This window comes from Engystomops pustulosus, chromosome 3, assembly GCF_040894005.1.
Source record: "Engystomops pustulosus chromosome 3, aEngPut4.maternal, whole genome shotgun sequence".
NCBI classification, from domain to species: Eukaryota; Metazoa; Chordata; class Amphibia; order Anura; family Leptodactylidae; genus Engystomops; species Engystomops pustulosus.
Window position 1 is genome coordinate 198919816 of NC_092413.1, and position 14689 is coordinate 198934504.

At 44.5% G+C, this 14689-nt stretch overlaps 1 protein-coding gene across 4 annotated transcripts in view; it reads right to left on the reverse strand.

Moving 5' to 3' along the window:
- Positions 1-14689, reverse strand: part of ADAM17 (ADAM metallopeptidase domain 17) — a 36541-nt gene that overhangs the window by 10142 nt on the left and 11710 nt on the right. For 2 of the 4 annotated variants that reach the window (XM_072143558.1, XM_072143560.1), the window contains exons 5-8: positions 13946-14034; positions 12167-12326; positions 2920-3062; positions 2246-2332 (exon numbers count right to left, since the gene is read on the reverse strand). In XM_072143558.1, the coding sequence (XP_071999659.1) occupies positions 2246-2332; positions 2920-3062; positions 12167-12326; positions 13946-14034 (479 nt within the window). Of the gene's footprint in view, positions 1-2245; positions 2333-2919; positions 3063-10344; positions 10369-12166; positions 12327-13945; positions 14035-14689 lie in introns of those variants that run through there. The other 2 variants (XM_072143559.1, XM_072143561.1) reach the window with 2 other exon arrangements.

Genomic DNA, 14689 nt, shown 5'->3' on the forward strand with positions numbered 1-14689 from the left:
GTGGCTGTATATCATCCCTGCTGAGGTAGTAAGACAGAGACAACTGGGAATATAGGAAAACATTAAACTCCCAGGGTTTTCATCTACTATGTCCATATAAAAATCCTGATGTTGTTCCATTGGAGATTCAGGCCCAGGTTGAATTGTTACTTCTGCACCCAACATAACCTTCCAATAAACGTTATGTAAATCAGTAGCCCAGTGTCTATACATAATAAATAATAATTCCTTTATTTATATAGCGCACACAGATATGGACTTATATATGGACTTGGAGAAGGAAAGAAGGACTCCAGGTTTTCTCCAAGTCCTGAACAAACTTATACATGAAGGATAAAAAAATCCTTAAAAATAAGCAAAGGAATCACCGAATTTTTTTTTGCAATAGCAGATAAATCTAACTATCCGGCATGAACCATATGTCAGTACACAAGGTTTTCCCAAAAAGAAGCAAAGAATGAAATCTTCAGGACACTGAGCAGGAGAATCATTAACTTCCATTAATAATTTAACATAATTCCCAGCAACAAAGATTCTCCCTCCTCCAATACGACATGAAAAGTGGATAATGGAGCAGCCAGACAGGACGTTACAGCTGGTGTATGACATCACGTCGCAGGACTGTATGCCAGACACCCAAGGGTGTAAGGAACGTTCCCACCGCACCTGCACCGGATATCCCCAAGTATATTTATTATCATGAAGTCATGTGGTAGCAATGGTCAAAGCATAACCTAGATAAGTCCAGCATATACAGAATATTACCAGCTTGCCCTCTTTACCAAGCACAGTGCCATGCAATATGTAGAGGCCATGCTTGGTATTGCTACGCAGCCCCATTCACTACATGTCAGATTCTTGGAGAACCCCGCCCGATAATGATATTTTTAACAATCAGTTACAATTGCATTAAATAAATCTGGATTTTAGGACCCATGCAGTACGAGGGGGAGGTGAACGCTCCTCACCCCTCCCCTTTCCGTGGGAAGATGAGCAGCCGTATCGTGACCGGATGCCATAGACTTTCATGGGGACTGTAATCTAGCCGCAGATTATGCAGCCGTATCACTGGCCTTCATGTGGTCGTGTGCACGGGGCTTTAGTTTGAGGTTCCTGCCATACTTATTAGAAATTAACATAAAACACATCACCTACCTGATCAGTGTATAATACAGTTATGCATTAAAGATATTGTACCCTAAAATAATGTTCCATCCAAAAATGCATACAATATTGAAACAGGAAGCAGATCTCAGCAGTGCCCCATAAACCTCCATATAGTTATATAGTGCTGGAGTCTGTATGAGACCTTATACCAGTGAACCTTTTAGAGCCTGAGTGCCCAAACTACAACCAAGACCCACTTATTTATCGCAAAGTGCCAGCACAGAAATTTAATTTGTGGTTTAAACCAGTAAAGCTGAAAATAGAAGAAATTTGGATGATCATTGTAGCTTCCCTCCAGGGTCCCATAAACTACAATGATAATCCAGATCTGTCCACATCTTCCCTCTCCTCCAGTAGTCCCAGGTACAGCTGTCACTTTAAAATAGCTCTGTGCACAGCAAGTCCTGGGCTGTCTGGGACTGCAGGAAGGTACCTGGAGTCATCTCTGGTGATGGCCTGAGTGCCCACAGAAAGGGCTCAGAGTGCCACCTCTGGCACCCGTTCCATAGGTTCGCCACCACTGCCTTATACTATGGATACCATTGTAATCCCATATAGCAGTGATGGCGAACCTTTTGGAGATAGAGTGCCCAAACTTCAACCAAAACCCACTTATATGTCGCAAAGTGCCCACATGACAATATAAGTAGTAACTTAACCTGCTCTAATCACAGGTTTCAGGCGTATTGGTGTCCTCCATTCACCAATATAATAGAAATATGATGAAAAAATTTGGATTGTAGCTTCCTTGCAGGGTCCCCTGAAAAGGAAGAATCCGAGTTCCGAGAGCAGGAGCTCCAAAAATAATGTCTCTATATTTACACTTTGTTATTCCTCCTGTAGTCCTGGTAGCCAAGGATGGCGCTTTAAAATGGCGCTGAGTATGGCACGTCCTGGGCTCTATTGGACTGCAGGAGGAAGCCCTGAGTCCTGCCTGGCAAACTCTGTGTTGAGGTGAAGGCTTGGGTGCCCACAGAAAGGGCTCTGAGTGCCACCTCTGGCACACGTGCCATAGGTTCGCCACCACTGCCATATAGTAATGAGGAGAAGTTCCCTATTATTTCCAGAGAGGACTTACCTGTTCTATCTGCACTCCGTATCCCTTGTACTGTGTATCCCAGGACGTGTTTCTGTAGATGTCATCTACTCGGTCAATGAGCTCAATCTGTAATTGTCAAGTCATAACATTAATCAATGAGCCGATGATGGGAAAAACAGGAGCACAAAATGTAAACTGATTCATGTGGGGCCATTATTTTGGGACTCACATCTACGTACAGCTAAAGAACAATCCCAGAATAAGTACAAGGAGCGTCTCTTGTTGTCTCACTGTGTAATGTTTCTTGTCTCACTGTGTAATGTTTCATTTTCCCTCTGGAGGCGCTGCAGAAAAACTGAACACCTCTTCCATTTTGATCACTGTGAATCATAGTATTGAGACCCTTTGCTATAATATTACTGTCAAGACACCCGACTTAGGCTGCATTCACACGAACGTACGCCCCCCCCATATGTTCGCCGCGATGGAGAGGACGAGGGGTGCCCCCTCCCCTCTCCATAGCGATGCATATTGCTCGGCGCCGTAACAAAGGGAAAGAAAGGACATATCCTATCTTTTCCATGTGTATGGATACATACGTCCCCCCGACGGTCCTGTGAATGCAGCCTAACAAATAGGGATAGTCCAAAGCAGAAAACTCCTCTAAGAAGGACTTGTCAGATCACTACGTCTCATGAATGCGGGTCCCTTACCAGATAATTTATGGTGGTGCTCTCTTCCTTGCGTCCCATGTATCTGAAGAAGCGATGGTCGGCCACCACCAGCATCTTACACGTGTTCTTGGTGGGATCTGGGGGAGGTCTCTGCCTTTTCTCTCGATGAAAATGTTCAGCGTCTGCATAAAAAGAAAAGCAAAGGAGAGTTTTATTGATTATTACTGAAGGATTTGTCCAGGTTGAGGAAAACACGGCTATTCTTTTCTGGAAACACATTTGAGTACTGACATTTCTTTCCCTTGGACATGACTTGTGACATATATGAGATGTGTGCAGTCGCTCATGATGTCCTATACTGTGACACACATTATATATTTGAAGACTACACATATATAATACAACCAGCATATCCCACAATCTAGTTATACTGCTACATGCACCCCAAGTGCTCCCCAATGCAGTCTAGACTGAATGTCTTAAATTGGTTGAAGGGAATTAATACTCCATTACAGTCCCATCCCATATAAGAAATGTCCTTTCTAGAATTCCCTCCTTTATATGGAAATTCAGCTGCTTCCCTATGAATAATCTCCTCCAAAGTCATGTAAAAATGAGCAGAGAAGAGTCATATTTGCCTGAAATTAGTCTAGTTTAGACAGGGGGAGAGTCACTTCAGATGCTCCCATCTTTTCTAGCACCTAGAAACATGGTGCTGGTATCATATTAAGCTTATCTTTCGGATCAGGCTTGTGGTTCTGTGATTTACAGAACTGGTGATATAGGCAGTTAAATAAATAGGTGAGCAATGGATCTTGATTTGGTGCTCACATTTCCAACCATGAAGAAAATCTACCACTGGTTTATAGCTGTATTCACCCTTAAAGGGGTTGTCAGACATTAATAAAGACTTTATTGTTGAGCTGGGGCTATGAAGAACCTATACTTGCCTTCCTCGGGGCTCTCAGTGTCCTGCACCGCCGTCTGTTAAGCAGGGGCACGGCAGCTAACACCCCCCTCCCAACCCTATGTCCCAGCGCTGTAGCAGGTGATGGGACAGGAGACGGGGGGACACGCCAGGCCACCGGAAGTTGTTGGAGAGGAGCTGCCATGCCCCTGTAAACAAACAGGCAGGGCAGTGACAGATGGCACAATAGGCCACTGGGTGCCACCTACACAGTGGAGAGAGCTGAAGGCTCCACACAACTTGCTACACTCTACTGATGAGATGCAATCATGTCAAAACAGTGCTGACTACCGTTGGTAATCTGTTTTATTCTGGAATAGATATACTGTAATGGTTTGGCTTTAATCCCTAATCATGTCATTAGGCTTCCTGAAAGTCATGCTTGATGGTTGAGGGGCTGCCTTACAAGGGAGCAAAGGAGGCATGGTTTTCCTTGTCCCATCTAGGAAAACTTATTTGCCCATTTCCCCAGTATCCTCTAGTAGAGCATCAATGGCTATAAGTCTCCACACGCCTGCAAGGCGGCCTTAATTGACAAAGTCTCCGTAAATTATTTCCCTGACCCTCCACACAACTAGGAAACCAAGTACATGCACCATGTACAGCCCCACAGAAGTGATGGTGAAGCATCTGCTCGGGGTCTTGAAGGCCCCTGTCCTAGTATGATCGTATGTATAGTGGATAAGTTTACTAATACTCTTATGGTCTTCCTGAATGTGACATCCCAGTACCTTGCCCTAGTCTCAGTGCAGAAGAGGATATCTCCAGCACAAGAGGGGTACAACAAATTATTATTCTTTATGTGCACAGAAGCCTTTCTCTAGTCGTCCACATAATTTTGGCTTTACAAAACAGACCTTCATGTACAGCAATTTTTTTATGTTATTTTATTCTGCCTGAAAATTACAGATGAATGTAGAGTAAACAGACACGTATAATATTCGGTATAATATCTTGCTGTGATATAATCTATGTAAACCGCTAAGAGCCGGTGTAATGATAATCTCCCTCTGAATGTCCTCTGACTCATAAGCATCGCACTCACTGACTCATTCGCTCTACAGACGCTTCATCCTTTGAGTCTCCATGAAAAACAATAAAGCTCCTACATAATATTTGGAATTGTATAACGATTCTATGGCAATTCATGTAACGATTCATGTAAAATTTAGGGTGGAGTTTAATGAAATCCCATATTTTCTGTACAGTCCGTTTGAAGAAGACGGGTGCACCAGAGGCGTGGTCATGTCTACAGGTGCACCCGTTTTTTTTTCCAAACAACAGACTGTACACAATACAAAGGGATTTCATTAAACTCCCCCTTAAATTTGGAGCGTTGCCTAAACAGTGCAAAGGGATATCCCTCATCTGATGATTCATGCTGCACTTTAGCGGATTTCCAGTAAGAGGCCGACACTTATGGCTCCGGCTATAAATGAATAATCAGGTAAATTAAGTACATTACTCTGCATTACCTGCTGTGTATTTCGGAGCATTACTGAATCTCCCTGGCTCCATTCCACCATACACATATATTTAATAGATCCCTGCGCGCCCACCTCCACCGATGATACTCACCGCCTGGCGCACTGCCACCACAAAGTGCTGCGTATTATTGGAAGACACTCAATACATCCAATGGGTTATGCCCATCGCACATATAGATCGGAGATGCCCCTCTCATTTCTGGGGGTCTGATTGCCCATGGTGCAGGGTGAGGAGTCATGTATTGGTAGGATCCTTCAAGCCAGACCCCCAATAAACTCAACATTACACCAAGGCTAGAGCTAGGCCATCACTTTCTTTGGACAGGAACAACATAAGTAATAGATTTTACCAAGATCGGATAGTAAAACTGATAAAACATGGTCAAAACAGCTAATAATGATCACCAGTGATGGCCGACAGCAGACGACCATCTTTAAAGATCTGTGGTGCAATTATTTCAGATGCCGGGGAATGAAACTAGATGTGTATGGCCTGGTCCAGCAAATACGGGCAATTATCCGCACATCCTCCCAAAAAATAAAGATGTCAGAGCTTGAGTTATAAAAAAAAGTTACTAAAAACTCCAGCTTTAGTCCAAAACACCTTTAAAAGGAGTTGGGCTGCAGTTCTATATATGGCCACCATACAAAGAGTGGCGCCTTCTGCTTCATGCACCATCCACTATATAGCTCCCAGAAGAGCTGATCAGTGCGGGGTCCTCACTAATCATATACTGAAGACCCCATTTAGTGTGAGGGATGTATGGGGGTCCGGGAAACCACTGTAGGAGCCATGTTTGATACTGGTGGCCTATTCCTATCAGCTGTTTGGGGACCTAGAGTGCTTCAATCCCTAGCAATGAGATGATGACATTACCCTCAGGGCAAGTCACCAGTGTGAACAGAGACTAACCCTGTCCCCAACGTGCAGGAAGATAACGAGATGTTTCTAGTGCCAGGCTAGAGGAGAAGTACAGGTCACATCATTTCACAGACATGATGGGATGTGTCAGACAGAATGAAGGCAGCGTGTATACAAGTCGTCCGTATTACTGATGCCTCGCTGCGCTCACCTCCATCAGTGACAAACAGGAAATACTAGACTAGTATACAATGATTACAACAACGTCTCTGTTCACACTTGATCATCAAGCTTTTTGTTTGACAAATTCTGGTGTACTTAGTTTATTTGCACTGCATGACAAACAAGACCCAAACGCATTGGGGCAGATTTACTTACCTGTCCCATTGCGATCCCGCGGTGTGTTGTCCGATGAGGATTCGGGTCTGCCACGATTCACTAAGGTCGTGCGCCCGATATCCTGCATGTGTCGCTTCCGTGCTCAGGTCCGGCGGAGTTCACCTGCTTCTTCCTGGTGCATGTGAGTGCTGATCTTGCGACACAATTCCTTTTTTAAATTCCACGGCTTGTCCGAATCCGTCGGGTTGTCCTACGCCCACGCCCCCCAATTTCTGTTGCGTGCAAGCCGGCGCCGATGCACCACAATCCGATCACGTGCGCCAAAATCCCGGGGCAATTTGGCGCAAAATGGAAATAGTCAGGAAACCCGACGAAAATGCGTCCGATGGACCCTTAGTAAATGAGCCCCAGAATGTAGCAGGTCAATCCTTCGGGCTTGATCATACAGCGGATTTTACCCGAAGGAAAGTCTGTGGCAAAATCCCCTCCCATTGGAATGAACAGACTTCTAAAAAACAGAAGTGACTTTCCTTTTAGAATTGGGGATATGCAGTTAGCGGAAATATGTGTCAGAAACTGTGTGTTTGGACCCCGAAATAAGGAATAGATCCTTGGTGCAACACATTTTGTCTGAAGCCAAAACCCTTTGTTTTAAAAGTCATAATAATTTAAGAAAAGAATAAATAACAGCAATAAGAAACAATGAAGTTCTTGGTGCAAATGATGACAGATTTGCATCATAATCTGATTAATCAATATGGAACTATCCATTACTTACGTTATTCCTCAGAAATATGGATGAATACATTGACAAATGGGTGTTACCAGTTTGTGGTATGCCCATTCACACTAACAACGGGGTCAGTGGAGAATTATGATTTTCCAGTTGATAAAGTTTTCATATATTGACAAGAGGAATAACAGAGTTAGGCTACATTGTGTCCGCCGAGTTGGCTCCGGGGAGAGAAGGAGGGGATGAGCGCTGCTCACCCCCGCCCCTCTCCGTAGAGAAACATTGCGCACGGCGCCGTATTCCGGAGAATGATACAACATGTCCTATCTCTCTCCCGGCTACGGAACGGTGCGCCATACCGCTCCCGTCAGGAAAATTGATGCCCTTAGAAATTAGCCATGGCTATGATTGGCCAGAGAAACTCCCCGGTAATATGTTCGGGTCGCGCCGTCAACGGAACGGCACGGAAGGCAAAATCCATAAGTGTCAATGGTGTGGATTCTGCAGAATGTGATTTCTGAAGATTAATGAATGAGACAAAAGCAACAAATCTTCTGAGAGTGAATCCACCCAAAATGTATTTCGCCATCCCCGACCCTGAACTGCAGAGAAGATGTTCAAAGTAACAGCAGGAAGCAGAATGTTATTTTAAGATTCCTCTCCTCCGTTACTATAGAAGGAAACGTAGAGTCCTGGCAGAGCCCTCCGACAACAAAGTTATTTCCATCAGATTTTTCATGAATATATTTCCTCTTTCCTGGAAAGGTCACACTACAGGAATAGCCATTTCTGGAAACGGCTGCTTCTGCAGTCCACATCTGTTTTCGGGGTATTAATGTGCCGTTCTGTTAGCCGTTTGGGTATTTTTGGCGGCAAAAATGGAGAAGCCTGAAGCCAAAAATACAGGAACCCCTGTTCACCCCTTTAAAGTCAATGAGCGAGGTCGCTGTAAGTTTGGATATGCTTAAATATTGATGTAGGAGAGTCACGACTGATAGTATCTGCAGTGATTTAATTAGTAGTCGTGCTTTAACTAGTTAATTCATACGGCGCAAAACTTAAAGGGGTTGTCCTTAGAGAAATTGTGCCATAGAATTGAGGATAAAAGCTGATTGTTGATGGCCTATCTGCTGGACAACCCATTGACCATGAGAACGGGACCCCCTGTTCCCCAGATCAGATCTCACTAATTGATGGAGTGACAGGTTTAGAATACATATTACCCTTCCATTCATTGAACTGGAGTGTTGGAAATTGTCAAGTACAGATATCACCGATCTCCTGCCCTCTCATAGAGAGCAAAAGTGAGTGCTGGAGATTCCTGAGCGCTGTGCTCAGCATTTACCAACACTCCATTACAGTTGAATGCACTGGCAGTATGGATGCTCGACTGCTGCTCCACCCCCTGTTCTCCATATTACTGGGGATCCTGCTCTCGCTACCGATAAGGGGTCCTGTTCTCATGATTGTAGGGGTCCCTGCTGTCAGACCTCCACCAATCATGAGAGCAGATGTACATAGACGCCTATAATACATATACCTTTAATCACATGACTTCTGGGAGTGCTGTGGATTACAACGGAGAACCTAAACAATTAAGGAAGAGCGAGCAGCCCATCTACAAGGTCCTTAGAGCTGGTAAGTCCTGTAAGTGCGGCTCCTCACAGCTGTAGTAGGATAAGTGACAGACCGAGTGCTCCGCACATAATTAGTTGCTTAGTTATAGAAGAACTTTGAAGAGAACACGATCCCTAATGAGGGGCTTCCAAGCAAAGCTATGGATGACTCATTCCTTCTGAGCACCACTACAGGACCTGAGGGCATCTCGCCACAAGCTTCTTACACTCACCGAGAAGAGCATTTTTCTGGAAACTAATTGACCTTGACTAGAAACTCTATTCTCTGTTAAAAACAAAAGAGCCCTTCCTATAAAAGGTGGATATAAACATACACAACGATAGCTGGGAAATGGTGACATCGTACATACAGGAGGAGCTGAGGAGATTCTATAATGTCCAATCTGCAGGCAGCATGTTATAGAGCAGGAGGAGCTGAGCATATTGTACATAGTGTCCTATCTGCAGGCAGCATGTTATAGAGCAGGAGGAGCTGAGCATATTGTACATAGTGTCCTATCTGCAGGCAGCATGTTATAGAGCAGGAAGAGGTGAGCAGATTGTACATGGTGGCCGATCTGCAGGCAGCATGTTATAGAGCAGGAGGAGCTGAGCAAATTGTACATAGATGCTTATTTACGAAGGGTCCGCGGACGCACTTCCGTCAGACTTCCTGACATAATCGGGTTTTGCACGGCTGTGACAGGTATTTAACAGGGGATTGTGTCGCACATGATTGGATTTTGGCGCAGCTGCGCTGGCTTTCATGCAACAGAAATCAGGGGGTCCAACTAATTCGGACTGCGCGCGGGATTTAACTTTCAAATTGAGTCACAAGACAATAAACTCACATGCATCAGGAAGAAGAAGGTGAACTTTGTCGGACCTGAGCGGGGAAGCGACACATGCAGGATATCGGGCGCACGATCTTAGTGAATCGTCGCACAATGCACTTTCTGTGAACACCGTGGACGGGTAAGTAAATGTACCCCATAGTGTTAGCATGTTATAGAGAAGGGGGAGCTGAGCACATTGTACATAGTGTCCTATCTGCAGGCAGCATGTTATAGAGCAGGGGGAGCTGAGCACATTGTACATAGTGTCCTATCTGCAGGAAGCATGTTATAGAGCAGGAGGAGCTGGGCATATTGTACATAGTGTCCTATCTGCAGGCAGCATGTTATAGAGCAGGGGGAGCTGAGCAGATTGTACATAGTGTCCTATCTGCAGGCAGCATGTTATAGAGCAGGAGGAGCTAAACATATTGTACATCTTGTCCCATCTGCTGGCAGCATGTTATAGAGCAGGAGGAGCTGAGCAGAGGAAGTTTGTTGAAATGTAATCTACCATTGAAGCATGGAGCAATTTGGAACAAATTTGGAACAATCCACGAGTGCAAAATGTACAGTAGTTTATGAAGTCACTGCTGAAAAACTCCTGTGCGTCATACATAACCTTACCTTCCACCTCCTGGCAAACTTCCAGGACTACAATCCACGTTTCCTCATTCTTCTTTGAAGTACAACTCATCACCACCACTGCAGATGCTTCTCCTTATTCTCAAAATCAAACAATACAGAAATCCCTTTTGTGGCTTATTATCAACCACCGTGTCATTTAGAGATTTCCATGCCCTAAGGCTCTACATCCTCTTAAAGTAATCTTCTACATGTCCAGATTATTTATGTAATAGCCCCATAGCTATGAATACTATCCAGCATTAGATTAAGGTTTTGGGGGTGACCACACACTTGGGATGAACCTTTGCTGATCACATGTACATTGTCGACAACAAAATCCATCCCTCCATGGCGGGGGTTAACGCCTGTGAATCGGGACAGGGCCGATACTCTTCATAGTAAGACCTGTGTTATACAGCATATAAAACCATTATCCAGCATTACATCCCCCTGACCGCGGCCGTACAGACATAAGTATCCACCTCCCATAGAGATGCATGTAATGGAGTATTATCCCACACAGAGAAGATGCTCCTGAGGAGGCAATGACTCTGTACCAGATTCTCCCCACGCAGTAGCTGTTCTTCTTCATTACAAGTGAGTGGGCAGCCAAGGCGGAGGGGGTGGGGAGGCAGCACTTACTGCTAATCTCAAGCCTTATGCTTTTTCACCTTCTGCAAGGATGATCATTACTGCCGTATGACAATAAGCAGCCGAGGAGACGCTGCAACATCAACCGAGCTGCTGGAGAACGTGAACATCCATCACGCAGCCGGCCGCCTGTGCTGATTACTTGGCAATAGAATAATAGAATGGATCATATTCCAGAGTCTGAGACCCCAAGTTTTATATCAAGATTTATTATTGGTTCTGGTAATGATGTCTTTTGGGACCAATTTACTAGGTGCCCATAAGGTGATAGATGTTCCGTTATATTGGATCTTTCCCTTTAAGGGGTTGCCCTACAAACCACATTCATCACCTATCCACAGGGTTGGGTGTCTGATCACAGGAGTCAAGAAGGTCAGACCCCAATCCTTTTCACCATTGTGATATCTATAGGACTGATGGAGATCACTGTATTCAGCTCTTTCCATTACCCATTTGACTTTGAATGCCATGGTCACCGCTCCGATAAAACTCCTCCTTGAACAGGGAACTCAGGACCCCCCTTGTCCCATGCACACCCCCAGATCATGTCCCCAATAGAGGTCTATGACCGTGCCTCACTGCACCATGACCCGACTGGGTGACCGCACCTCAAAAGGTAGGACTTGTCCCATCTTTATACGGATTGTGCCCACTTGGCTTTTTATGGAGAGGGCACTTACTCCCTCTTATGCACCCAGTCATGTGCTTGGCCGGGATCCAGCCTGGGTGACCACACCAGTACCAGTTTTATGGCTCCAGAAATTCCTCCACTATGTGCCTGTGTGATGAAATGAATGAAGTCTCCCCCTCCGCCCGGTACCAGCCTGTATAATGAAATGGCTGTCCTCCTGCACAAGACAATGATGTTCTTATAACTGCAGCAGGTTCATATGGAGCTTACTCATGTGTGTGAATACACAAAGACACACCTGCTACACAGATCGCCTACGAGCATCTCAGGCCTAAGGAGTCTGCAGACTCCCGGACGTCTCTCAGGAATCTGCAGACTAGTCAACACAATATTAAATGCTTGGAGAACACAAATACAGGTTAATCCGCAGGCCATGACTAGTCTGTTTTTTTGCAATAGTTTCATCCAGCTTCAACTAAATACTAAAATGATGTGAACAGTAACCAAGCTGTGAATTAGGAATGAGAAAGCCAAAACTACCTTTACCTCCAGACTCCTCCTGGTTTCGGAAGACGTCCTGTTCTGATTGGACGTAACCACACACTTTGGAGGACTGTAGACGGGAGACTTCTCGGATGTCTTCAGATCGATACACCAGCAGGTTATCTCTCGACGCGTTCCCTGTAAACCTCCACAGAGGCTACAAGAAAAGAGATTCTTAATTTAAAGGAACCATGTACATTTATGATATACACGCATCACATACATCCTTTGTATAAGTAGCTAGTCCAGTTAAAACTTTAAAGTTACCCTAAAAATACATTTCTGTTTATTATTCCTCCTGTACATGAGTTGTACCAAATTTGATTAGTGAAGACCCCCCACTCATTACAAGAAGGGACCCCAGCAGTTCAGTGTTGACGCTCTCACTATTTAAATGAGGCTGAGTTGAGCATGGATCCTGTCACTCCATTTAATACTATGGTAGCTACACAAAATTGCAGAGTACAGCCCTTGGTTATCTCAGGCACTCTCAAAAGCAGTGTTTCACAAGTAGGGTGTGTAGCTGTGGGATGGAAGCAGCTGTCTGCTGTGAGACAGGAAGGGGTACGGCTCAGGGAGAGAAGCAGAACAATGCCATGTCAGCCAGAGCTGTCTGTTGTGACACAAGAAGAGGGTATGGCTGATGGAGGGAAGCAGTAGGACTGTGCTATGTCAAGCTGAGCTGTCTGCTGTGAGACAGGAAGGGGGTATGGTAAAGGGAGAGAAGCAGCAGGACTTGCTGTATCAGACTGTGATGTCTGCTGTTAGACCAGAAGGGAGTGTGTGTAAATGAATTTTGAGCTGCAGTACTTGCTGGTGCTTGAGGCAGCGGCTTGCCAAGGATGAGAGAGAGTAAGTTGACTACAGGCAGTCCCCGGGTTACATACAAGATAGGGTCTGTAGGTTTGTTCTTAAGTTGTATTTGTATGCAAGTCGGAACTGTATATTTTATCATTGTAATCCCAGCCAGAACTTTTTTGGTCTCTGTGACAATTGGATTTTAAAAATCTTGGATTGTCATAAGAACCAGGATTAACACTAAAGCTTCATTACAGACACCTGTGATAACTGTTACAGCTGATTATTGTAGCCTAGGACTAAAGTACAATAAATTACCAATATCCAGAGGTCCGTTTGTAACTAGGGGTCGTATGTAAGTCGAGTGTTCTTAAGTAGGGGATTGCCTGTATTTGCGTTTTCTGAACACCAATAAACAGATAGTCATGCCTTACAACTTGATCAATAGAGTATACTACCGTATTTTTCAAACTAGAAGGCCCACCGGAATATAAGGCGCACCATCAATAAATGCAACGTCTAGGTTCATATATAAGGCGCACCGGATTATAAGGCGCACCTGATTATAAGGATGAATGACCAGCAGGTGGCAGACCTGTGCACAGTTCAAGGCAGCTGTTGTCTGTAAGTACGGGTTATATATAAGGCGCACCTTTGATTTCTGAGAAAATACGGTACATGTGAAAGGCTGTGCAAGTATTACACAGTACATTCTACAACATCAATCAGTTACAACAAAACCCTATAAAAAATTTAGCAGCATTGGACATATGTTTTAATCAAACTGCAATGATCAAGAACAATTCCCCCCACCTTTCCACCCAAGAGTCAGCTCGCGAGGGCAGGGCTTGTACGCCCCAAGGTACACCATTCTAGTTATTCACTTAGGTGGCTAAACAAAGTTGGTATTGCAGGCTCACTCCGAGTTGGAGCAATGGTCGTGATGGCAAATATGTCCACGTAATAAAGGGACCCTACCTCAATGTTATATTCCTCTCCATCTGTTGCGATCCGCGCTGTGAAATCACCATCGCCAATGTGTGCTATGACCTTTGAATTGTGCTCTCCTAAAAAACAAAAAAACCCTCATGACTAAGAATTATAAAAACAGTCCAAAGGCTAATGAATAAAAATATATATTAGGCAGACATAACTTCTTTACATGGATGTGGAATAGATTGCAAATTACAATGGTGATCGGTATTAATGAATGATTATTATGAGAAATGAAAGACTCTCCAAAGTTTTCCATGGTACTGATACTGGTTACCGATCCGGTGTATGCTGCTGCCAAGCCCGGTAACTTTACTTCTGGTTCTGTTCACTACGTTAACTCCGACATTGGAGATTAGGGCGTCAGATCTGGAACTGATGATTTTTTTTCACGGATTAATTTTTTGTTTAACCCCTTAGTGACGCGGCCTGAAAAGGCTCTAGTGACCGGGGCAATTTTTAGCTAATTTTCGTACGTGGCGATCTAAGGGCCTGACCTCTGCCTGATGTACATCACAGAGGAAGTTTCAGCACATAGAGGTACGGAAAAGTGCTCCTGCACCTTGTAACTGCCGGCAAAGCTGCAGCACGGGCGTGCCCTGGTAACATCCCAGGGCCCTTCTGGCTCTTGTTCATTAGCATCATTCTAAAAAATGATTTTAAAAGCAAAGAAGCCATGGATAACAATTATAAGGAGATTACTACAGTCACTGTGACTGGATCTATGAG